The sequence below is a fragment of the Typopeltis vanoorti genome, chromosome 4 (assembly GCF_054136105.1).
Source record: "Typopeltis vanoorti isolate ZY-2024b chromosome 4, IOZ_Tvanoo_1.0, whole genome shotgun sequence".
In the NCBI taxonomy this organism is placed as follows: domain Eukaryota; kingdom Metazoa; phylum Arthropoda; class Arachnida; order Uropygi; family Thelyphonidae; genus Typopeltis; species Typopeltis vanoorti.
Window position 1 is genome coordinate 73,431,414 of NC_143552.1, and position 25,336 is coordinate 73,456,749.

At 35.6% G+C, this 25,336-nt stretch overlaps 1 protein-coding gene across 1 annotated transcript in view; it reads left to right on the top strand.

The window, feature by feature from the left end:
- LOC150107414 (centrosomal protein of 44 kDa-like) overlaps positions 1–25,336 on the top strand; it is a 69,346-nt gene that overhangs the window by 16,517 nt on the left and 27,493 nt on the right. The window contains exons 2-3 of the mRNA XM_090391281.1: positions 3,972–4,203; positions 13,955–14,038. Of these exons, the coding sequence (XP_090247407.1) occupies positions 3,972–4,203; positions 13,955–14,038 (316 nt within the window). The remainder of the gene's footprint in view (positions 1–3,971; positions 4,204–13,954; positions 14,039–25,336) is intronic.

Below are 25,336 nucleotides of genomic sequence, written 5' to 3' on the forward strand. Positions count from 1 at the left end.
GTTGATATCCTCCTAGTCACTTCCTAATCTCTCAAGTGCTCTGACTCTTCTTTAATCTTTTATCAGATGAATATCAGAAAAACTCTTGGTAGTCTTGATACTAATGTCTCATTGTACAGATGATGTCTTTCATGTTGTACTAAAAGTAACAGTATTATCACTCTTTAACCTCTTGTGTCCACCATGGTGTTTTTATTTTTCTGTCCTTTCTAGATCAAAATAACATCATTCTGAAACTTTGTGAATCCTCTGCTACCACCTTATACACATCAGCTTCAGAATTGGTATTTGTAGCTGAATACTGGTCACCTGTTTAGTTCAACAGTTGACATACAAAGCTCGACACTGATATCAGCTATGACTGATATCTGGTGCAATCAGATCATCTAATACTTACTGGCTTCCTGCTTTGTGCAATATCTCACCATCACATCTCTGAAGATATGACTCACCTATGAAAGTATAAGTCAACTAGTTTTTATATTTTTGCTCATAAAAACATGATCATATGTTTTTTTTTTACTTTGTTTATTTGTACTGCAGGAGGACATTACTGGAACTTGAGAATCAATTAAAATTTAGGTGACCACCATATATGAAGTATATGAAGCAGAAGATTTATGAAGCAGAAACTTTAGTTGTAAATAATTTTGTCTAGCAAAGAATGGATGGTGAGATACAAACACTGGATATCCTCAACTACAAATGTGGTTTCAAGGTATTAATAATCAAAACTCTTATATTGAAAAACTTGGTATTCATTTTCTTTCAAAACACTAATTCTCTCTTGTTCAACTAACATTTTCTCAGATATGAATCTCAAATGTGACCAACTTCAAAATATTATTCTTAAATTTAGTGTAGTACATCCAAAACTTCCCTAATAAGGACTATATGCAGAAGACAGCAGTTCACTTAATAGATGCCCTCCCCCCCCATTCTCTCTTTCTTCTCTCATTTTCTCATATATGCTGCTTCTGCTTTATTTTTTTTTTAACTTCTTGACCACTTTCACTGAACTGGCCACTACCGTTTCTTTGTTTTTCCTTTGTGCATGAACGTTGGCAGCCATTGGTTAACATACACACACACACACAGTTCGTCTCTAAACATGTTGCATTAATTTCTTTTTTCCTTCTTTCTACCTCTTATAACAGTCTTCCCCATACTCTTTTTCCTCAATGGATACTCCCTCTCGCCATCTTTTCAAGAAATTTGTCTTAGTAGATACCTTCTTTCCCATTAAGCACTTGCTCATACACAGCAGTATGGTATTATAGGTTTTGTACCCTCATGTGTTGAGTTTATATAAGCCAAGGAGATTGTATGGCAGAATCCATAGTTGCAATTAACTAGTTAGCTGTGAATAGCTTCATATAGAAAAAATTATTCTTGGCACCTTTCTATTTTTTAAAAGAACCAAGTTGAGAGCCCTGGAATGACAGTTTGATAGCAGATTTTTTTTTTTTTTTGTAAAAATAGGCTGCAGAATATGGGCTAATTTCAAGATGTAGGAAATTATTTCGAAAGGGAGGAGTATATCATGATGATTAGAATTATTTTACGTATCTGTATTGCTGAAATGTTTGACTCTTTATAGATAACCTATGGTTTCTAGGAATCATTGCTCTCAGGTTTTACAAAAAATAGTTTTTAAGAATGGTGTTTTTCAGGAAAGGAAGTAGTAGATAGATTTTTTACTTGGTTATAAATTAAATTAAAGTGGCCAAGAAACACAATAGCTTTAATTTTTTGCATAACGAAACCTGTTATATATCCATTATTATATGTGTACCACAGTAAAAAATGGAATTTGTTATATAGATATTTTGTCTTATGTATCTTAAGACATCACTGTGGACAGAGAACCAGTTTTAAATAAAAGAACAGTAGAGTGAAAGCGTTACATTGTAATCTCTCTATTTATACAGTCTTGTGTTTGTTGGTTAAACTGTTGGGCTGAAAATAAAATTAAATCGGATAATTTTGAGTAAAATTATAGGATGACAATTTCTCACACTTTAGGAATAGTGAGGTTTCAGCTTGTATAAACGTTCATGTTTATACATGAACATATATTGGATCTATGTAACAGTTTGGTGTTTTGCATTGGATCATGTGGCTGATGTTTTCAATCCTGTTGTGCTAAGTCAGCTTTTTACTTGGTTATAAATTACCACAGGTTTGATGAATTGGATGTGGTCTTGATGCTTTTGTTGACATGATCTTCCTTGTCTGTAGTAAGACAAGCTGCACGAATGTAGTATTTTGCATATGCCAAGTAGCATCAGTGGTGAGAGGTTCTTTTCAAGAAGGTGCAGATTATGAATTTGGCTTTAAGGTTTTAAGTAGTGATGAATTTATAGTTTCATAATTTTTGCCACTTGTTCAGTGGCAAAAATTATGGTATAGGAGTCCTGGACTAGTTCTAGTCTAGGTTACTGTATAGGAGAGTTAATTATTTTCTGTGTTATTCTCAGATTGTATCCATTTATTAAGGCTGAGGCTGTTTGCTTGATAGTTTTCAGTACTCGTTTAAGCAATCCTTTGGAGGAACAAATCTTGTGTGTTCAAGACACTAGGGATTTAATGATGCTATATTTTTGAGATGGATGGTGGGCTGTGGATGTATTGTGGATATAGTGACATGTAAAAGTTGGTTTTTGGTAGAACAATATGAGAATGGATTCCTTCATCGACCTAACCTCAATTAACAACTGCCTCACTATTCCTAAAGTGTGGGAAATTGTCATTCTTAACTGTAATAAAAAAAAAACTCTTGTGAATACAATTTAACTCTAAATTATCTAATTTAATTTCATTATCAGTCCAATAGTAATGAACACATGACTATATAAATAAAGGGATTCCATTGTAACATGCCAGCCTGGTTGGCCGAGTGTGTATCCGCTCTCCAGCCAAAAGGTTGTGGGTTTGAATCCTGCTGTGAGCATGGATGTTTGTGATTGCCTGTGAAAATACTAGTGGTGAGTGGTAGATGGCATTGGTGTAGTTGCAGTTCATTGTAGTTGTTGAATTGAGTGGTGGAGACAGAAAGTTGTGGAGTAGGTGCTCTCCCTCGATGAGTCTTTGGACTCCCTGGAGGTGTCACGTAATAATAAACATGTACTCTGCTGTTTCTTTTATCTATTCCTTATTGTCATTTTCGGTTCACACTAATGTCTTATGATACATAAGACAAAATATCTGTATAATAAATCCATTTTTTACTGTGATATGCATGTGATTTTATAATAGCTTTAAACAAGAATATGATTTCTTGACAACTTTACTTTAGGGAAGGAAATTTCCATGATAGTATGATATGAATGAATTAGAGAAGCCAGCTGTTTATAGGAATGAAGTTAAATGTATACTAATTCACATTAAGTTTTTGGCTGCCTGAAATTTTTTTGATTGGTATTTATATGTAAGAGCCCTATTTAAATGAAAATCTACCACTCCCCCCCCCCTTCTCTCTCTCTCTCTCTCTCTCTCTCTGTATGTGTGTACATGCATTTGTGTTTTGAAAGAGTTTAACCCTCTCATGCATAAGGGCCTCATATGTGGACACATAAAAATGATGTCCTCATCTGAGGACATCATTTTTAACATATACAGGACACAAATTTAGTGAAATTAATGAATTCATGGTAATTCTGGAAGATTAAATGGTACTGTATCAGCATTATAATTTTTTATAAATGAATATAAAAATTCATGCATGAGGGGGTTAATTAAATTATGGTATCCAACAGTATGGTAGTTTCATGTTCTTTACCATATTAAGCTATATGAACTGATAGAAAATGCACCGAATTCTAGTTTTTTTTTTTTTTTAAATTTCTCATCAAGTTTAATATTTAATAAAGTAATATAAGATTTCATATTTTCTGTAGGAGAAAATAGAGTATTTTTATATAACCAAAAACAAATTGACAATCTTAAAATGTATGGATTATCTTTTACAGATTTGCAGATGGTGACACAGATTGCTATTTGCCTGTGTATGATTACTTGTTCCAGTGGTATAGTCCAGCTGTAGCCCATCTTATAAATGAGAAAGGTTTAAAATTACCTATATTTAACAAAGATCCTGCTCGTTTTACTGAAGGAATGTATCTTGTTCTTCGTGATTTATTTAGCTTTAAACCTTTACTTACTGTTGTTCAGTTTCAGTCTTTTGGATTTGCAGAACGAAAGGTATATGTTCTTATGATGCATTATTCAGTTAAATTACTTTAAGTAATTTAAATTTAACTTTGTAGTCTGCTTTGTAATCCTACTTAATATAGATTTTTGTTATACATTTAACAAATTATGATAACCATGCCCTCAGAAATGTAAGCTACACACATACACAGACAGAAGCAAATCATCTACTTATTTATACGTCTCAACTTATATTTTTGCAACTCTGCCAGAGTGCAAGCGAAAGATTTGTAAGGAATATGGCAATATGTTAATTGAAAATAAAGGAAAGTCCAACAAATTTAAGAAAAACTGATGTCTGGTTTTTTATCATGAAACTGCATACCTCCATGGCAAACACAAGATGAGACACATGCTCTTCAGCTGAAAAGACAAAGAAAATCCTAGCAAAGTTCTTAAAAAGGAACATTTTAAGAATCTTTTTCAACCAAAGATAAGCCCAAGGTGGAAGTTATTTCATCTGGAAACTAATTTTAGAGTTTGCCCAAAAGAAGTGACATCCTAGTTGACTGTAAGGAATGTATAGAACTGGAGTTAATGACCAATGTTCTACCCTCACCTTTCTATGATGTATATTGGCTTAGATACTAATTAAATGAATGATTTGGGAATACTTACTGACTAAATTATATTCTGTATTAATTGCAAATATGGTGGTACTACATTATTCTAGTTGGAACATTTAAACAAGATCTCTTACTGTTTTTGTCTGGGGGAACCAAGGTGAACATTGGAAATTGATTTTCCAACCTGAGATGAAGATAAGAGCCATTGATGTACAAAGAATCCATAAGAGATTGAGCACTGAGGAATTACCAAAATACATAAACTGCATGAGAGTGACATATTTGGTGTAACAAAATTAAAATAGATCAGTTTCTAAAAAAAAAAAACTGATTTTTCAAGCAGTAAGGATTAGAGAAAGGAAGCATAACTAATATTAACATAACATACAAGTATGACACTGGACAAGAATGGAACAGTTTTTTTGAATGGGAGAACAGTTTTGAGTAGACTTTGGATAAAATCTCAAAATGTGAAATTTGTGCTGGGAGATGTATAGAATAAATTACTGGAAACAGCAAATGACCAAAAAATAAATAAAATATTTTATAGAACATAAATATCAAGAAGGTGGTAAGATATTCTGGAGGTTGTTGAAGCTCAGAAATGGAGGAAAGAGTGTTGTAAAAGGAATTAAAGATGATAAAGGTGACATGAAAACTGGAGAAAAAGATATCCTTGAAGCATTGAATAATTACTTTGAAAAACTGCTAAATGAAACAAGCAGTGATAGCACAGTGGTAAAAAAACACTAAACAGGCATACAGTCAGGAATACATATCCATACCTGAAGTAGAAAAAGCCATCAAAGGCTTGAAATGTGGAAAGACAGTGGGAGTAGATGATATTCGACCAGAAATACTGAAGTATGGAGGTATAAAAGTCTTGCAGTGGCTGCAGTGCATAGTTCAGAATGCCTGGACAGAGGGACGAATCCCAGATGATTGGAGTAAAACTTTCATAGTATCCATATATAAAAAGGGAAATAAAACTATTGAAAGTTTATTTTTCACTTGGTTAGAGTATAATAAATTTAGTTTAATCCTTTATCCAAGTGTGAACAAACAAGGTTTGTGCCTGAAAGTATCTTCAGGACTGTGGTAAGGTGGTACAACACCAGGGCAACTCATTGCAAAGGTGGAGCAAGCTACCAACACTCCTGTCTCAGTATCGCCTATAATGCAAAACACATCTCCTTGCAGATATGTCTAATGTTATGCATTAAGGGAAGGGCTACTACCCAGACCAGTTTCAACCTTTATTGAGGTCTCTTCAGTGGGAGCCAGGCCCAAGCTGAGATACCAGGCAGAAGCATTCGCAGGTCATCTCCACCTATAGGAGTTGTCAAATGGTGTGCCTCCTGTCTCAGTATCGCCTATAATGCAAAACACATCTCCTTGCAGATATGTCTAATGTTATGCATTAAGGGAAGGGCCACTACCCAGACCAGTTTCAACTTTTATTGAGTTCTCTTCAGTGGGAGCCAGGCCCAAGCTGAGATACCAGGCAGAAGCATTCGCAGGTCATCTCCACTTATAGGAGTTGTCGAATGGTGTGCCACCCTTTTTTAATAAATTACTCTGGATTTAGAGAAAGATGTTGAAAGTTTATTTTTAGGATATTTTTAGGATAAAGGATTAAACTAAATCTATTATACTCTAACCAAGTGAAAAATAAACTTTCAACATCTTTCTCTAAATCCAGAGTAATCAAGGAGATGTGTTTTGCATTATAGGCGATACTGAGACTGGAGTGTTGGTAGCTTGCTCCACCTTTGCAACGAGTTGCCCTGGTGTTGTACCACCTTACCCCAGTCCTGAAGATACTTTCAGGTGCAAACTTTGTTTGCTCATACTTGGATAAAGGATTAAACTAAATTTATTATAGGAAATAAAACTAAATGTGAGAATTACAGAGGCATTTCATTACTGAGTGTTCCTGGAAAGATATATGCGAGTATACTTGAGAAACAGTTGAGAAGGATTGTGAAAGAGAAGCTTGGTGAAGAACAAGCTGGATTCAGGCCAAATAGAGGCTGTCAGGATCAGATTTTCACTTTATGACAAATAGTCGAGAAAGCATGGGAATATAACAGAGATCTGTATTTAAGTTTTGTAGATCTGGAAAAAGCATATGACAAGGTGCCAAGAGAGAAGCTATTCAAAACGCTACAGTTGTATGGTGTTGTCGTGACGTTGTTCTCTTGATGTTCGAATCCGCCATCTTGTTAAAAGTCACTTTCATAAAATAAAGGAAAACTAATTGTAAATTGATCACTGATCTAAGGGTAGAGAAATTTCTATTATACTGCGCCACTCTATCCTTAGATAAGTCTATATGAAATAGTAGGATCAATTCAAAATTAGTTAGCAGTCTTTTCATTCATTCAGGCCGAAGTATTTATTTTCTCTCTTTGGGATTCCCACTAGATTTGAATTTTTGTGAACGGTGCAGTAAAAAACAATTTCAGGCAAATACAACAGTTAGGTTAACAAATATTTAATTTAGGTCATATAACACTTATATAAATTTTACTTCTAATTTTAAACAATAGAAATAAGTCAAACATTAAGTCAAGTCAATTACATTAGCACAATCTTCCAAGTCTTCACATACACCTTCTTAGCTTCTGGGTTATAAAGTTTTTACACCTAAATGAATATAATAGAACATCCAGTCTAATTAGTTTTCACATATTTTTCAGTCATGCTATAAGTTCAAAATATTACAGGATCTAATAGCTGATAATATCTTTCAAACAATTCCTGTCTCCAACTCTCAATCACGAAGGGTTTCCGCAGTTAAAGTTAATAATTCACTATGATAGACCTTACCGGAAATGGTTCCTAGAACATCTATTATGTTGTGAGCAAACTTCTGGAATTTACTTATCACACTTAAAGAATAAAAACACATCTACAAAACTTATCTGCAGTTATACTTAAAGCACTATCAATTACGCTTCAGAATTCTTGACATCAATTAGGGCACTTCAACTATCCTTATTACCACTCATAAATTAATTAAAACACTGTGAGGTTCTCTCTAGGGCAAATCGGAAATAAGCTGCAATACTAGATCAGCTGGGTTCATTCAGAATTATTCCTTGAATGTTCAGCTTTTTACTTTATCCGATTGTAGCTTTAATTTTCCTTCTATTATTACTGCTGATTTCAATTTCAGCTAACTATAAAATTCGTTACGTTCTTGCTCACTTATAAAAATTATCCACTTAACTCCTACCCTTAAGAACCTTTTATTTACTTCTACTTCTTTAGTTTATCACCTTACTTCCTTTTACTTCCAAGTTTCCGTCCCCTCTCCTTACTTTTTATATATTTTTCTTATTCTCTCTTTCGCCCACGCTCTGTTCCACTCGCGCTCGTTTATTTCACGCGTCTCCATGACAACAGACAAACATAAACTTTCTCGCCAATGTTAGACAAGGCTATACTACTACATTGAGTCATTACATACGTTAAGCTTTATACACAAATAGGAATAATTAGAATATTTGCTTTTCAATAAATGCGTAGTTAATATTGCAAATATAAGTTTCTATAATATTGACATAACAATAAATAAAATAGCTTAATAATAATTAATACAGAATCTATTTACCATTAACACATTTCTTTGATTAAATAATTAAATATTTGATATAATTAAGGTAGTTATGATATCAAATTATAATTTACGTTATTTACATTAAATAATATTTACAAACGTAGCCCTTGTGATGGAAAATCATGTTGGATTCTGAATCAAATAACATTTTTTCTATTTTCTACATAATTAGAATCCAACAGTGTCAGTGGAACATTATATCAACAGTTAGAATTGAAAGAACTACAGAAAGATGGTATAATGTTAAATCTGGTGTGAGACAAGGATGTACATTATCCCCTCTGTTATTCATTATCTATATGGATTACATTATGAAGGAAAGTGATATTAAACCTGATATCAAAATTGGAGATGTTAATGTCAGCTCTTTGCTTTATGCAGATGATGTTATACTTCTAAATAAATCCGGTACAAGTCTGCAAGATTCTCTGACTAAATTGAAGTACTGTTGTAATAGATACGGTATGAAGGTCAGCAATAACAAGACAAAGACGATGAAAATAGGCAGAAGCATTGAAAAACGTCAACTGTGTTGTGAATGGACAACCTGTGGAACAAGTAAAACATTTCAGCTTCTGAGGCACGACTTTTAGTGAAGATAGTAAATTAAATATGGAAATAGATAACAGAATCAGCAAAGCTAGTATAGTGGGAAGTCAATTGATAGTCAATAAATTCATATGGAAGTCAATAAATTCATATGGAATAAGAGAGAAATTAGTCGGAAACACTAAATTAGCTGTATACAAGACAGTGTTCAAACCAGTTTTAACTTATGGATCTGAGAGCTGGGTCAGAAGTAAAACACTTGACCAAAGACTAGAGACTGCAGATATAAGAGTCCTGAGAAAGATTAGAGGCATGAACAGATGGCATCAATGGCATCATCATGTTAAAAACGAGGATATTAGGAAAGAACTTGACATTGTCAGCATCCAGGAATGCATTAGCAGATCTAATATCAGGTGGTATGGTCACTTAAACAGACTGGGAGAGGAAAGATTAGCAAAACAAGTGTTTTCTGCCAGGTTGGCAAGAAAAGAACCCAGAGGAAGACCAAGATATATTTGAATTGATATGGTGTCAGTGGAACATTATATCAAGTCTTTACTTGAGTTGTAAGTCAAATAAAGATACTTAGTCTTTATTTGAGTTGTAAGTCAACAGTTAGAATTTTTATCATCTAACTCACAAAGTGCCTTAGATGATAAAAATATAAGATCTGATAATGTTGGAGTCTTGACAAGTAACAGACTGATTTTGAGGAAAATTGTAGATAGCAAGTTAGTAATGATGTAAATTTTTCAGGTAGTACTATCATATGCTGTTCACCCGTTGAGGGTACATGGCAGGAATTTGATGATGTTATATATATATAATAAATAAAAAAAAATTGGTTCTTGATTAAGATCTAGTTAACAGTGTAAGAAGTGAATTTGAAATCTGAAAAATGTTTTGAGAAAATCTGGAGAAAATGACACAGCTAATATTTTTGATAAATGCATGCTGGCCTCAAAATGGTCATCTATAAAACCATCTTTAATGAGGAGAGCAACAAAAGCTCAGGAACAATGCCTTATTGTTTATAATAACTTTAGATGTTGCAAATCACTTTAAGCGTCAAAACCTAGATAACTTGGAAGAAATCGCCACATAGTCTATAAGAATGCAAAGAGAACTAACTGGGTCTTCTGACTCAGTGTCCAGTCCTCACCTTTGCATGGTGTATTCTTACTGGGTATCCATGGAGATAGTGAATGGATGTGGGTGTGGATATGTGATTTAGAGCTTAGCAGAATTGGCACACAGTTATGATGGTACAACAACCTGAATTGGGTAGTCTTCGTCATTGTGCTGAAATCTGAGGATGAGGAGGATGAGTGCTTCCCAAATTTGATGCAGTTGCATGCACTCAAATTTGTTGAGGTTTGGAAAGTTACTGAGGCATATTTTAGTAATTCCTTCAACCTCTGAAAGATCATAGTTTAAAAAATACTGTAACACTAAGGGTCAGAAGAAAATGTCTCACAGAATATAAGCATAAAAATATTAAAAATACACTCAAAACTATTACATAAAAAATAATAAAAAAACACAAGGAAATGTCAAATTCATACAGAAATACTTCAACATTACTAACCTTTGCCCTTAATTAAACAAACGTAAATGTGTGCTATATGAAAATCTGACTTTTTATTTCTCACATCAGTTCCCAGACTGCTCTTTATTCCTTCTGCTCAAAAGACAGTACATGTGCATTTTTCAGGTTTGATACGTGGCATGTCAAAGAATGCAAAAACCTAGAATTCCCCTTTTTGCGACATGTCATGGTATGTTCATTCTATCTTTACGCTGTTTAAATCTGATAACTACTCCAACTTCTTTGATTATTTTGGAAGTTTTTTCCCACTTGGTTAGACTATAATGAATTTAGATTAATCCTTTATCCAAGTATAAGCAAACAAAGTTTGCACCTGAAGTGTCTTCAGGACTGAGGCAACTCGGGGTAAAGGTGGACTAAGCTCTCATCACTTGTCTTAGTATCGCCCATAATGCAAAGCACATTTCCTTGTGGACATGTATAATGCTATGCATTAAGATAAGGGCCACTACCCAGACCGGTTTTGACCTTTATTGAGGTCTCCCTTCCCTTAATGCATAGCATTATACATGTGCCCAAGGAGATGTGCTTTGCATTATGGGAAATACTAAGACAAGCTGAATACTAAGGCAATACTAAGGCAAATGAAATACTAAGGCAAGATGAGAGCTTAGTCCCCCTTTACCACGAGTTGCTTCAGTCCTGAAGATACTTCAGGCATCTGGCTACCATTGACGAGACCTCAATAAAGGTTGAAACTGGTCTGGGTAGTGGTCCTTCCCTTAATGTATAGCATTATACATGTGCCCAAGGAGATGTGCTTTGCATTATGGGAGATACTAAGACAAGTGATGAGAGCTTAGTCTCCCTTTACCACGAGTTGCCTCAGTCCTGAAGATACTTCAGGTGCAAACTTTGTTTGCTTACACTTGGATAAAGAATTAAACTAAATTTGTTATATTCTTTGATTATTTGTCTCTATAGCTTGATTTTCTGTAGTCTAATATCCAAATAGTGGGTCGTCATCTTTTGGAGAAATCAGTTTTCACAACTCATTTGGCTTTCCTTCTCTAATTTTTTGATCAAGCTGGATGAGATGCCAAAGCTGTTTGCTGTTAGTCATGATCTAACATAAGCTATCCACCCACTAGAATACTGGCTAATCCACACTTTCTTAACCAGCTCTCCTTTCAAATATATATATATATATATATATATATATGTCATTTCCCTTTTTGGTAACTCAGACCATAACCATGGTGTGAGTTACCACATTTCCTTTTCTAAGGAATAGTCTTCATATTTCCTTTTCTGTGTGAAATGCTTCACCCAGTCACTATCATGCATCTTTTGGTACTATATTGATGCCTATAATGGTACTGTAAAGGGCTGAATGCAGAAAACTTGTCTTCTGTACAAATGACTGAAGTTTTCTGGTTGCTCACCAAAGTTGTTGGGTGCATCTATCCATTGTGATATCATCAAAGTCAAGCATCTTTGTTTTCTCAACCAAAGTAGATCATCTCATCCAAGTCTAAGCAATACTAAGAATAGTGTACTTATTCCTCATGTGATTCTTTTTATGTTCTTTCTAGAAAGATATCAGAAGAATCCTTAATAGTTTGGATATAAACCATTCTCTTGATTCAAATAGTATCTGTGAAATTGTGGCCCAGAAGATTGTGAAGCCAATTTCTTTGCTGTCCACCAACTTGCCAATTAATTAGTGATCATAAACATAGATTTCACCACCTTCACTTCTCAGTAGATCTCTTTAGCCAACCTTGCCTACCTTTAGATGTAGCAGTAGAAAGGTTTAGAGGAATGTATCAGTTCATTTGATCAGATCTGGCATGAAGGTCCACACCAAGTTATCATTTGCCTTCAGACAGTTTCCACTCTTTTTTTTTTTCTTCACTACATGATTTTTCCATTGCCAGAGCATCCCAGGGTTCTACTTTTTTTTTTTTTTACTAACTCTTCTTATGCACTAATTATCTTCTCTCACTAATCTCAAATCTTTATCTGGAAATTAGTGTTTTAAACACTAATTTCCTTCCATTTCTTCAGAGAATGAGGACAATCTGGTGAATTTTTAGTATTCCCAAAACATGACTTCCTTATTTCTAGTAAGAGCGATTTCATTCACTTCACTTCTTCCTTCCCTTATATTGGACCAGATCTATTTTCTTGGGATAACTTATCTATCCAAACATTTCATGTCTCTAGCCTCCTTGACCTTCCAAAATCTTGATGTCCTTTTCTGTTCACGATATTACTTCTCACCTATACAGTTTTTGACACTATATAAATCTCAGATCTATCTATTTTTAGAATAGTGTTCTCACATTTGTGGTGGTTCATCAAAATTCACCCCCACTATAAAAAAAAATTGGTGTATCCAAAAGAGAGCAGTCTGTTTAATAAATGATTCCTTCTCTCCGTCTCTCTCTCTCTCTCCCCTGCCACTCATATTCTTTCTAAGTTGTGTTTTTTGCCTTATACTTTTTCTATAGGTATTTTCAAGAGTGATGTTCCATCAGAATGTTCTTTGACCACTTCATTTCTCTGTTTAATCATGTAAAAACATAGTTTCTCACTGTCATATGTATTTCAGCTTCCAACTTACTGAACCAACTTTTCATCTTCCTCTTTCATTTCATCTATTTATTTTTGTTATTCTGAACAGCCTTCCTCACACCATTTTTCCTAAGTAATGATCTCTAGTTGTTCAAAAAAAACATTAGTAGTTCCTCTTTCTCTATATATAACTTCCTGCCAACACAAAGGACTGTGTGCTGTAGTGTTATTACTTATTTACACAAAAACACAAGGCATTGGTAATACTATTTATTTGTTTAGAACGGCAGATATTTCAGTCTGAACCTTACAGAACATCTACGGTGGCAGTCAGTTGATTACAAGGTAGAACGTAAACAATGGATTGCTTGAAATAGAAAGAGCTGCGTGATGTTATATGTACAACAGCATAATGTTATAACTGAGGAAACATGGTTAATCATAACTATCAAATATATATATATGTGTGTGTGTGTATTTAATGATTTGTTATTCTAATAAGACTCCCATATTTTAGATGAAGATAGGCAGTTGTTCCGATTCAAGTTTGGGCAGTGAAGAAACGCCTCAGCTCTCTTTAAACAAATGCACAAATTTGTACCATTTGATATTTAAAAAAATACTCTTGATTTATATGTCTACTCTATACATATAAAAAGATAAGCCAAAATTTGAAACGTTTTTATATCAAGTTTTTGTCTTACTGGCTTATCAGACCAGAACTCGGGGGGGGGGGGGTGCCGTAGCCGCCAGGAGGAGGGAAGAGCCCCCCCCAGTGTGTGTGTGTGTGTATATATATATATATATATAAATCTTGATTTAGATTCTATTATATATCAAGGTAAGTAATGAATTAACTTCTTTGTTTAGATGCTTATGTGCATTGAGATAATAAAACTAGTAACTGAAAAAAACAAGGCGCTTACTTCAAAAACACCTGTATCAGAGATCCCAGTAAGTATTTTTTTTCCCTAAACTTTTGCTCCCTGATAATTTTTTTTGTTTTTGAGAACATTACCATTTTCATTAAATCTCTGAATTTGAATGGTTGAACACTTAACATAATCAAACATTCAGCTTTATTTATTCATCAAGAAACTTTAATTTAAAAAAAATTACATAATAATATCTAATAATGTTAAAATTATAATTTTTTTGTGAAGGAATTCTTGTTGTGATCCTTATTTTACCAAAGTGTAAGCAAACAAAAGTTTATGTCAAATACCTTAAAGTAAGCTATCTGTAAGTTAATGACCTGACATGAGGTTGTTCTGTATCGCAGAATTTACAGCACATTATCTTCTCAGGCATATATACCACCATGATGAGAATAATTTTTAAGTGGACTAGTTTTGATTTGATCTTTCTTGTTGTCTCAGTAGTGAGACAAACTGTGCAGATACTGACAGCTATCTCGGGGGCAGAAGATTTTCCACATAGTAACACATCACAGTGCTATTATAACTTTGTTCCAGTGATAGCATAGTAAGTGTTTTTGCTGGGCAGGAAAGTTTATTATACTTGAAAAGAAATTATATTTTTATTTTACACAAGTGTAAGCAAACAAAAATTTGCCCACAAAAATAACTAAATAACTTCACCTGAGCCTTTGTATATAGATCATTTGGCCTTGCATCAGGTTGGTTGCCCTCTATCTCTGTAGATCTGACATTTTACTGATGAGACCTCATTGCAGTTTGAAAATACTTGAGTAGTGATTCTCTCTCTCTGCAATGCATTGCAGTGTGCATGCCTGAGAAGGAAGGGTGTTGTTCATTATGGGATAGAGGGCAACTTGATGTAAGTTCAACTTCTCTATATATTATTATTATTGTACGGACGTGTCTATGGAATCTGAAGACTCATCATTGGAGACCCAAACTATCCACACAATCTATCATACCTCTCCTCCTAGAGGGAGGGATATATGAACTATGTTCATATATCCCTCCCTCTAGGTTCGATAATAATTTTATGAGTGGCTATTTGAATTCATAAGACTGGCTAGATTCAGGCGAATGCTATAAAACATATTTATTTAGGTTTAAAAGATATACATGAGAAAATTAAAGTACATGGTTAACTTAATCACTTTCCTAGTAAAATTCTGATATCATTACTAACACAAGAAATACATGCATAATAACTAGATCCACAGAGTTTTTCTATAAACATACAAACTTCTGGCTTAATTTAACATTATCTTCAATCACTCTCTGATCACTACTCATATCTCACAATATATCTCAGTTATCTCACATACAGATCCCTTCTAGGAAGACATTCATTAGAGATTATCCCAATTTGCCAAATTGGGATAATCTCTAAAGTTCTCTACAGCATGTCCATACACAATTAACCTATAGAGTTCACTCAAATCTTTAATTGGAAATCAGATACTTTAACATTCTACGTTACCATCCCATGGAATGACTTTCTGTTCTATCATCAGCCTCTGGACATCAAGGCACCTTTGTTCTGCGATTTGCCGGATCACTTACGATAACAGCACGGCCTGGTTCCCTGAGTCGATAAGGCGATGTGCTGCTCTGGACTTTCTCTGGTACTGCAGGCACACGTCTGGATTACCGGTCACTCGATATAGCTTAACTACTCTGTTATGAAGAGATAACTAGCCTTGCCTTGCAAATATCGATAGGCCTCTCATGACTTCTACGGCCGACCCGGAATCTTCATGTTGGCGGAGAGCGCGAGCCAACGTCCACGAGCGCAGGAAACGGGAACCAAAAAGCCCCATGTGTGTGTGTGGGGAGGGGAGCTTGGCCCTTATATTCTTCCCCTTTTTTCTCGGAGATTCTCGCTCTTAGCTACGTTTTTTACTGCACAGCACTCATCCACGTGCGCATGGCGTTCTTCCGAGAATGCGTTCTCATTTCGCTTTCCTTATAATTTCTCTTTCCCTTAGGCCATACGTTATACTGGACGGCTAAAGTGTGACCCTTGGACTTTAGCTTACACTCAACTTGCTTTCATACAATACATAGAATGGGATACTCTAATTAAATTATAATCTTATATAAATTCCTCTATTTGACTCTGTACCAAACTGGTTAAGTCTCGCATTTCTTAACTTAAACATTTCTTCAGTATTGCCTTAAAGTTATAATGTGACATTTCAATCTTCATGCCAAAATACAACATTTGTCTACCTACAATTAAAGGTAGTTGTTCCTGAATAAATTAAATTTTAATTCTCAATTTTTGATTATTCAGGACACAACATAGGTCCCCCCATCTAAGAAAAAATTTTACTTCTGTAAAATTCTTTTATAGCCTTCCTCCTTCTGTTCTTTAAGATTAACCTCCTTGCAAAAAAAAAAAAATTTTTTTTTCTTTTTTTTTGTTAAGCATCCTTCAATTCTCTGGGAAGAACCTTCCTATCTCGCCTGGGTCTCAACTCGTATCTAGGTTGAGCAAACCTCTCATTTTCCTCGTTGATCAATTTCTTATTTCCTATTTGATCGCCTTGTGAGTGCTCAACCCCTTTGCTCATATCAGAGCATCTCCTACGTTTGCTGTAGTTGGAATATGAATTGTCTGAGGTGGGATGTTCTTCTTTCTCCTGGGTGTTTCCTCCTCTCCTTCGTTTCTCTGAGAATTCCCCCTTGCCATCATCTCTATGGTAGTTGCTCACAGCTGGTGTTTTCCCCCTTCTTCCCCACACACTTTCAAGAGAATCTCCCAAGCATACCAGTCTCTCTAATCTACATTTATAAAGCTTCAATCGGTCTGAGTGCACTATAAAGGTTTTTCCCTGGCGTATCCTTTCTTTGATCTTGGTCACAGGCGACAACTTTTCCAGAATCTCAAATGGTCCCTCAGCACTCCTTCCAAACTTTCCTCCCTTCTTCTTGGTGGAGACATGTTCCAGGAGAACTAGATTCCCAGGATTCAGATCCTTATATTTTCTTAATCTGTTTACATGCGATCTTGCATGTTGTGAGCATAATTGCTGGACTCAGCCACCATATCATAAGCCACTCTGTTTTCCCTGATAAGATTATTTAAATAGTCGTCTATATCAGGGAAACCTGTATTGACATGGGAACTTTTGAAGTCGCTTGGGAATAAAGGCTCAAACCCATAGTGTAAGACAGCAGGAGCTTCTCTGGTAGCAGCATGGAGAGCAGTTCTACATGTAAACAGAGTGTGTGCTAAATGGTTGTCCCAGTCTGACACTCTACTATGCGCTAGCTTGGAAAGAGTGTGCTTAAGCGTCTTATTCATTCTCTCACACATCCTATTTCTTTGAGGATGATAAGGAGTGGTGAATAGCTTCTTAATTCCCAATAGTTCACAAAGTTGCAATATAACTTCTGCATTGAAATTAGATCCTTGGTCTGACAGGAGTGTTTGGGGTGTTCCATATCTGGAAAAGATTAGTTCGAATAGCTTATTAGCCACAGTCTTAGCTGTTTGGTCTCTCATGGGTGTGGTTAGATTCTTCACATAATCTGATTTTGACTTCCCTGCTATGCTGGTGCCTTGCTTCCTAGCTATGCAGGGGTGCTTAAGGGTCAAAGCTGTATAACTGAGAGGAGACCTCCACATAGCCTTTAAAGGAATGCGGAGAACCGACCAGGGCTTCTGACCTAATGTCCAATCTTCACCTTCTCGTGGTGCACCCTGTTGGGTATCTACTTGGATACTGAACGGACGAAGATGGGCTGGCAATTTGGGATTTAGCCGACCAAATTGTATTCTTATTGGTTAAACCAAAATATAGAATGATGGTACAACATGACAAAATTTCATGCCGGCTGGGGCGTCACCCAGTTAAACAAGGCCCCCGTTGTTTTCGCCAGGGAACCAAGGTGAACAGCGAAAAGTCAGCTACTGGAACAAATCTGAAAATAAACCCCAACTCAACATCACCAGAGTTAAAGATCGGTACTATCAACGTAAGAAGCCTGAATGGCAAAGAAATGGAGCTAGCTGAGGAATTAGATAAGTACCAGATCGACATAATAGGGGTGACTGAAACAAAAAAGACCAAAACTGGTGAGATCATTCTGAGCAATAAATACAAAATGTTATATTCAGGCAATGACAATCAAGGAAAAGGAGTAGCCATAGTATTCAACACAAAATACGAGGCTAATCTTCTTGAATGGCAGTCAGTCTCAAGTAGAGTAATGTGGGCAAATATGAGAATGGGAAACTGGACAATGAGACTTATTTGTGCCTATGGTCCCACAGAAGGTTCTACTAAGGTAGAAGTGGAGGAATTTTTTGAGCCTTTAGAAAAAGCAACTGACACAATGAAAAATGAAAAGTTGGTCCTTGTTGGGGATCTAAATAGCAGAGTAGGAAATGATTGTAAGACATTCAAAAATACTTTGGAAAAATTTGGAGAAAAGAGCAAAGCTAATAATAATGGCAAATATATGTTGGATTTCTGCTCAGGACATGGACTGGTTATTACTAACACCATGTTCCAACATAAAAATGTGCACAAATTCACATGGAGAGAAGAGGCTAGAAATAAGAAAAGTCTCATTGACTATGTTATTGTTGATAGTGATGTTTTCTCCCTGGTGCAGAACACCAGAGTGTACAGAGGATTTGAAATTGGAAGTAATCACTATTTAGTCTTGAGTAGGATAAAATTGAATTTCATATTGGAAAGAAGAACATGTAAGAAAGTTTTAAAGCGAATAAAAGTTGAGCAGCTCTCAGATGTGAACTGTAGGCTAAAATACACAAAGATTATTGAAGAAAAAATGAAAGAGTTTGAGAACAGGAATCAAACCTTGGAGATTCAGTGGCAAACTCTGAAGAAAACATTGATTCTGCCAGAGAGGCATGTGGTGAGGTTATCTGTAAGGATAAAAAAATCAGAACTTCCTGGTGGACACAGGAAGTTAAAGAGGCAGTGAAGGAAAAGAAGAAAGCATACCAAAAGTTCCTGTCAAATAAGTCAGCTTGTGCTCTTAGAGAATATAGAGACAAATGCAAGAATGCTAAACACTGTGTTAAACCACTTAAACAAAAGTCATGGGAGGACTTTGGCAAGAATATAGAAAATAAATATCAAGAAGGTGGCAAAATATTCTGGAGGTTGTTGAAGAAGCTTAAGAATGGAGGAAAGAGTGCTGTAAAAGGAATTAGAGATGATAAAGTTGACATGAAAATGGGAGAAAAAGATATCCTTGAAGTGTGGAGAAATTACTTTGAAAAACTGCTAAATGAAACAAGCAGTGATGACAGCACAGTGGTAAAAAACACTGACCAGGCATGCAGTCAGAAATACATATCCATACTAGAAGTAGAAAAAGCCATCAAAGGCTTGAAATGTGGAAAGGCAGCAGGAGTAGATGATATTCGACCAGAAATGCTGAAGTATGGTGGTATAAGAGTCTTACAGTGGCTGCACTGCATAGTTCAGAAAGCCTGGACAGAGGGATGAATTCCCGATGACTGGAGTAGAGCCCTCATGGTAACCATATATAATAAGGGAAATAAAACTGAATGTGAGAATTACAGAGGTATTTCCCTACTGAGTGTTCCTGGCAAGATCTATGCAAGTATACTTGAGAAACGGTTGAGAAGAATTGTGGAAGAAAAGCTTGGTGAAGAACAAGCTGGATTCAGGCCACATAGAGGCTGTCAGGATCAGATCTTCATTTTACGACAAATAGTCGAGAAAGCATGGGAATATAACAAAGATCTGTATTTAAGTTTTGTCGATCTGGAAAAGGTTTGACAAGGTGCCAAGAGAGAAGCTATTCAATACGCTGCAGTTATATGGTGTCAATGGGGCATTATATCAAGCAATACTTAGTCTTTATTTGAGTTGTAAGTCAGCAGTTAGAATTGAAGGAAGTACAGGAAGATGGTTTAATGTTAAATCTGGTGTGAGACAAGGATGTACATTATCCCCTCTGTTATTCATTATCTATATGGATCACATTATGAAGGAAAGTGGTATTAAACATGATATCAAAATTGGAGATGTTAATGTCAGCCCTTTGCTTTATGCAGATGATGTTATACTTCTAAATAAATCTGCTACAAGTCTGCAAGATTCTCTGACTAAATTGAATTGCTGTTGTAATAGATATGGTATGAAGGTCAGCAATAAAAAGACAAAGACAATGAAAATAGGCAGAATCATTGAAAATGTCAACTGTGTTGTGAATGGAGAACCTGTGGAACAAGTAAAATATTTCAGCTATTTAGGCACGATTTTTACTGAAGATGGTAAATTAAATATAGAAATAGATAACAGAATAAGCAAAGCTGGTATGGTGGGAAGTCAATTGAATAAATTTATATGGAATAAGAGAGAAATTAGTCGGAACACTAAATTAGCTGTATACAAGACAGTGTTCAAACCAGTTTTAACTTATGGATCTGAGAGCTGGGTCAGAAGTAAAACACTTGACCAAAAACTAGAGACCACAGATATGAGAGTCCTGAGAAAGATTATAGGCGTGAACAGATGGCATCAATGGCAATATCATATTAAAAACGAGGATATTAGGAAAGAACTTGACATTGTCAGCATCCAGGAATGTATTAGCAGAACTAATCTCAGGTGGTATGGTCACTTAAACAGAATGGGAGAGGAAAGATTAGCAAAACAAATGTTCTCTGCCAGGTTGGCAGCAAAACGACCTAGAGGAAGACCAAGATATAGGTGGATTGATACTGTACAAAGTGCTTTAGATGATAGAAATATAAGATCTGATAATGTTGGAGTCTTTACAAGTAACAGACTGATTTGGAGGAAAATTGTAGATAGGAAATTAATAATGATGTAATTTTTTCATGTAGTACTATCATATCCTGTACACCCCTTGAGGGTACATGGCAGGAATTTGATGATGATGATGATGCTATGCTGGTCACCTTTCTTGCCTGTATGTTCATGAGTTTGCCGGTCACCTTTCTCTTTATATACTTTCCATAGCATTTTCTTTTTTTGCAGCTCTTGCTTAATTATATTCCTCATCTATTTAACTCCTACCTGATTAACTCTCCTTATATTGGGTATACAATTGAATATTGCTTTCTCTAGATGACCCTTAACTATCTCTCATGTACTATTAACATCCTTACCCTGCAGTATTTTATGCCATAGCACAGATTTAAGCTTCCTCCTAAGCTTGTCATAATCATCTGCATTGTAGTTCCACATATACAACACACCTTATCGACAGAATATTCCTCATGTTTTATCTCCCAAGTTAATACTGCATGATCGCTTTTGCCTTCGGAGGCAATGTGGCTACCTTGTTATGGATAGCTCTTCTGATCCCATGATCAGGTCCAATACTCTCACTCCCCCAAGTCCCCTCCATCACATTCTGCTTCGATTAACTCTCAGTAGGTGTATAAATTCCATTTTCTTCCTGTGATGTGATCTTACTTCCTTCCAGTTTATATATCCATAGTTGAAGTCCCCAATAATAATCACTTTACCTCTACTCAATGTACTAATTTGTGATGCATGTCTTCCGGATCATCCGTGGAACTCCTTGGTCTATAGCAACAACCAACAGTATATTTTGTCTTACTGACCTTGAACTTGTCTTACTGGTCTTACTTGTCTTACTTCAAATGAACAGGCAAACTTCTGCCTATCTCCTATTCTTTTTTTGCTGCAATTCATCTGCTATCATCAGCAGTACCCCTTCCCCATCCTGTCTTCTCTATCTTCCTGGAAAATACTAAACCCTTTGCATTCCATCCCTCTCACTACATCATCTGTTGTAAGCCAAGTCTCACCAATGCTTATAACTTTTGGTGAGGTTATGCTAACCAATGAAAGAATTCCTCTCATTTGTTCTTGATACTTATGGCATTAGTATATAGAAACTGAAGCATCCCTTTAGGACCCTGTCACCTTTACTTCCTGAATTGACTACCCTATTCACTATTTTTGCTTGAGAGAATTGATTCTGCACTTAGTCATTCTCGCATTCACTCACCTTATGGGTACTTCACACAAACTCGCACATATAGGTAGCATGGACGTGAATTTATTTCATGTGCAGACTTGTTTGCTTATACCTGAGTAAAATAAGGATGAAAATAAGAATATAATTTTTGTCAAGTAGAGTTTACTTTCCAGCCTATCGAAAAAATATTGCTCTGAATATTGAAATTAAATATAGCTTTGTTACTTTACCTACTAATTATGTCTGATAACTTAATTTCATTTAGTACAACCATTGAAGCCATGCTTCTTATAACATTTTTGTAATGTGCATTTATATTCTAAATATAAGTGCACATCACAAAAAGAGCACTAATTATCCCAATTTATAAAAAAGGAAATAAAGATGACAATAACTATAGGGAAATTAGTCTGCTAAATGCAGGGTACAAAACATAATATGCAGGAATATTAAAAGAGAAACTAAACAGTATTGTAGAGGCAAACTACTAGAAGAATAGAATGGATTCCAAAAAAGGCTGCTCTTGCATAGACTCAATTTTCGCTCTAAAATATTAATTGAAAAACAAAGAGAATTTCAAAAAGAAACGACTTTCAAAGGAAAAAAAAAAACCTTTTAAAATTAATAGATAAGTTATTTAAAATATTAACCGATCTAAATATACCAAACTAGCTCTTATAAGAAATATACACAGGAAATAGCAGTCAAGTTAGAACAAATATCAGAATGGAAAGCCATATCAAGAGGAGTATGGCAAGGATGTACTCTGATATATTCTGCTTTTATAATATATACATACATATATATTATTATTAAGAGAGATCTCCAGGAGTCAGGGACTCATTCAGGGAGGCCACATACTACATGCAGCAGCTATCATACTTATTCTTGAATTCATTCACACTGCTTGCACTCACAACATCCAATAGCAATCCATTTCAATCATGCACCACCATATATATATATATTATAACAATCTGGAAACAGCATAACCCATTTGGTATACAAATAAAGATAGATAAACTATTATTTGCAGATGATCAAATTGTATTAGCTATATCAGAAGATAATCTACAGAGATCAGTAAAATCATTAAATGAAATTTCAGTGAGAATATCAAAAGTAAAGACAAAAATAATGACTTTCAAAGGAGAAAACCCAATGAGAAATAAAATAATGATAATAAAATATTAGAACAAGTAAATACTTTCAAATGCCTGGAATGTGACTTAATCATATGAAGATGAAAAAGGTATAGACATTAAAATATCAAATTTTTTAAAGTAAACAGCATAATAAGTAATATATTTAAGCCATCCTTGGTACAAAAACACACCAGAATCAGACTATCATTCTATCTAAATTAACTTTATTATATGGTAGTGAAACATGGGCCATAAAAAAGGAGAATGAAAAACAGATTTGAACAGCAGAAATTAAATTTCTCAGAAAAACAGCTGGATATACCAAGTGGGACCATAAAGCAATTTTACAATCCCTGAATCATCATCATCATCAGCAGCAGCCATTGTCAATAAACTGCTGGATGAAGGCCTTTCCAAGACTACTCCAAAACTGTCTGTTCATGGCTCTCCTTTCCTACGTCTCCTACAACTGTGATGATATCATCAATCTGCCATGATTTAGGTTGGCATTGTAATCGTTTTTTTTTCTCTTGTGGAATCCAATCCAGTACTTCTTTTTCTCTGTCATTGATCTTGTCTTTGAGCAATATGCCCAGCCCATCACCACTTCAGATGTTTCACTCTTCTTATGATGTCAGAGACTTTGGTTTGATTTCTTATCCATATATTCCTTTTGTGATCCAGTTTTGTGAGGCCAAGCGTACTTCTTTCCATACTAAATTGTGTTCTTAATTTTTGAATTTCCTTTGCCTTTAGTGTCCATGTTTCACAGCCATATGTCAATATTACTATTATTACTATTACTATTATTACGGGCAACTCCAGGGAGTCAATAGACTCATCGAGGGAGGCCCCAAATCATATTCATCACAACTATTTGACATTCATACAGTATCTATCATACCTCGCCTTAAACTCATTCACTGTCACAGCATCCACCACAGACTCAGGGAGCGCATTCCACTCATTCACTACTCTAAAAGTAAAGAACCCAGCTCTAACACCTTTACTAACCACACTTTTGCCCAGTTTCCATGGATGTCCCCTAGTCCTCCCACAACCAGCCCTGTTCTCAAAAATATCTTCTGAATTAATTTTATAGAAACCCTTCAGTAATTTGAATGTCTCAATCATATCTCCCCTCCTCCGCCTATCAACCAATTTTTGCAACCCACAAATCCTCAACCTGTTCTCATACGGTTCATTCCGCAGACCTGCTATCATCTTGGTCACTCGCCTCTGGATCCTCTCCACCTCCTCCCCATCAAGAAGAAACCTAGGTGACCAAATCTGAGCACAGTAGTCTAGATGGGGTCTTATCAAGGCTCGATACAGAGGAACAATAACCTGCTTGTCTCTGCTTGTCAACGTATTCTTCAGCAACCAAGTGATTTGATGAGCTGTTTTGGTCACTTTTGCAATGTGTCCCCTAAATTTCAATTCCTTATCTACCAACACTCCTAAATCTCGTGCCTCATCAATTTCCTGGAGCACGGTTCCACCAATGAAGTAAACTGCCGCCAATCTTTTCACCCCAAAATGCATAACCTTACATTTTGCCACATTAAACTGACATCCATTCTCCTTAGCCCAGACCTCCAATCTATCCAAATCATCCTGCAAAATTTTGACGTCATCTGCATTCACTATTGCCCTACCCAACTTCGCATCATCCGCAAACAAATGAACTGTTCCTCTCAGATCATTTCCTATATCATTTATGAACAAATTAAACAGCATTGGTCCAAGAACAGATCCTTGTGGCACACCACTAGTCACAGGCCGTCTTGTGGACTCTACTCCCGAGTAAACCACTCTCTGATATCTCTCCGTCAACCACCCTCCTATCCATCTCACCAACCCTATGTCCATTCCCATATGCTGCAATTTACTGATTAGAATTCCATGTGGAATCCTGTCAAAGGCCTTGGCAAGGTCCAATAGAATCACCGTAAACCCATTACCCTTATCCAGTTCAGCCGTCACTGTGTTATAATACGTGAGCAAGTTACTGAGGCATGACCTACCCTTCACAAAACCATGCTGTCCCCGATACAGTATCCCATTTTCTTCTATCCAATCTTGTATTTTCCTCTTGACTATTTTCTCTAAGACCTTGACAATGATTCCTGATATGCTAATCGGTCGGTAATTCACAACAGCAGTCCTGGAACCACCTT